Source organism: Silene latifolia, chromosome 8, assembly GCF_048544455.1.
Source record: "Silene latifolia isolate original U9 population chromosome 8, ASM4854445v1, whole genome shotgun sequence".
In the NCBI taxonomy this organism is placed as follows: domain Eukaryota; kingdom Viridiplantae; phylum Streptophyta; class Magnoliopsida; order Caryophyllales; family Caryophyllaceae; genus Silene; species Silene latifolia.
This window is the reverse complement of record NC_133533.1, coordinates 63,368,812-63,370,336: the sequence shown is the minus strand read 5'-3', so window position 1 is coordinate 63,370,336 and position 1,525 is coordinate 63,368,812. Positions and strand designations below refer to the sequence as shown.

Below are 1,525 nucleotides of genomic sequence, written 5' to 3'. Positions count from 1 at the left end.
ATTAGCTCTAATTACATCCTGCACCAAACGTAGACCTTACTTTGAGAGTCACCCAATTATTATCAGGACTAACCTACCTATCAAATTTGTCCTGAGAAAGCCTGAACTTTCAGGCAGAATGGCAAAATGGTCAGTGCAGTTAAGCACTTATGATATAATCTGTGAATCTAGGACAACAATTAAATCGCAGGCATTAGCAGACTTTATGGCTGAATTCAGTCCCAACCTAGAACCAGACCTCATAAAAGAGGTCAACCATTTTCACACCCATAAATCAGGCCAGGAATTGACATTATACGTAGATGGAGCAACAAATATGAGTGTAACTAGCCTAGGATTAGTATTGAAATCACCACAGGGAGACCTAATTGCTCAAGCTATTAGTTATGAGTTCAAAGCAACAAACAATGAAGTTGAATATGAGGCCCTGATAGCTGGACTCAAGGTATGTATAAAACTGGGTGTGACAAATCTCAAGGTAAAAACCGACTCCCTTTTAATTTCCAATCAAGTCAAAGGAATATATGCTGCAAAGGATTCAAAAATGATTCTATACTTAGAATACGTCAAAAACCATTGCAAAATGTTTAGTTCATTTGACATTGATCAAATACCAAGAGACCTGAACACTCGGGCTAATGCCCTGGCCAGCCTGGGATCAAATTTCAGCCTTGCTGTATTTGATAAAATACCCATTGTTAACCTGTCAGAACCAACCATTGACAAACCTGACCAAACTTGCCCCATCCACGAGGATACAAATTCTTGAACAAACCATATTATGATTGGTTCTTATAGGGGATACTTCCTAATGATAAGAATGAGGCAAGGGCCCTAAAAATCAAAGCCTACACCTATACTATTATCAATAATATGTTGTTCAAAAAGTCACAGGCTGGACCTTACCTGCGTTGCCTGGAACCTCATGAAGCCAAACAAGTTATAGAGGACATCCATGATGGGTACTGTGGAAATCACAAGTGCGGCAGAAGCCTGGCGAGCAAAGTTCTAAGGACAGGCTACTTCTGGCCAACCCTTAGAGCTGACTGCATAACCTACATCTCCAAAGGCGAAGCCTGCCAAATCCATTCTCCATACATCCACCAACCATCAGAGCTACTACATTACATCTCAGCTCCCTAGCCATTCATAAAATGGGGGATGGACATAGTAGGCAAGCTACCTCAAGCACCTGGATAGAAAGTCTTTATGCTAGCAATGACGGACTACTTTTCCAAATGGATAGAAGCAGACTCATACATGCAAGTCAAAGAAAAGGATGTCATATCATTTATCAAACGCAACATCATATGTAGATATGGGATACCTTCAGAAATAGTTTGTGACAACGGTACCCAGTTTGTGGGAAAAAGAATAGCAGCTTTCTGTGCACAATGGAATATCAATCTGGTAACATCCACGCCAGGCTACCCAAAAGCCAATGGTCAAGCAAAATCCAGCAACAAAGTGGTAATCAGTTGCCTGAAGAAAAAGCTAAAAATAAGGAAAGGCAGATGGGCTGAAG

At 40.8% G+C, this 1,525-nt stretch overlaps 1 protein-coding gene across 1 annotated transcript; it reads left to right on the top strand.

Annotated features, from left to right (window-relative positions):
- The first annotated feature begins 316 nt into the window (after positions 1-316).
- Positions 317-1,143, top strand: LOC141595282 (uncharacterized). The gene is made up of 2 exons (XM_074415247.1): positions 317-445; positions 799-1,143. Exons 1-2 carry the CDS (start codon positions 317-319, stop codon positions 1,141-1,143), a joined length of 474 nt encoding a protein of 157 aa, XP_074271348.1.
- Positions 1,144-1,525: the final 382 nt, after the last annotated feature.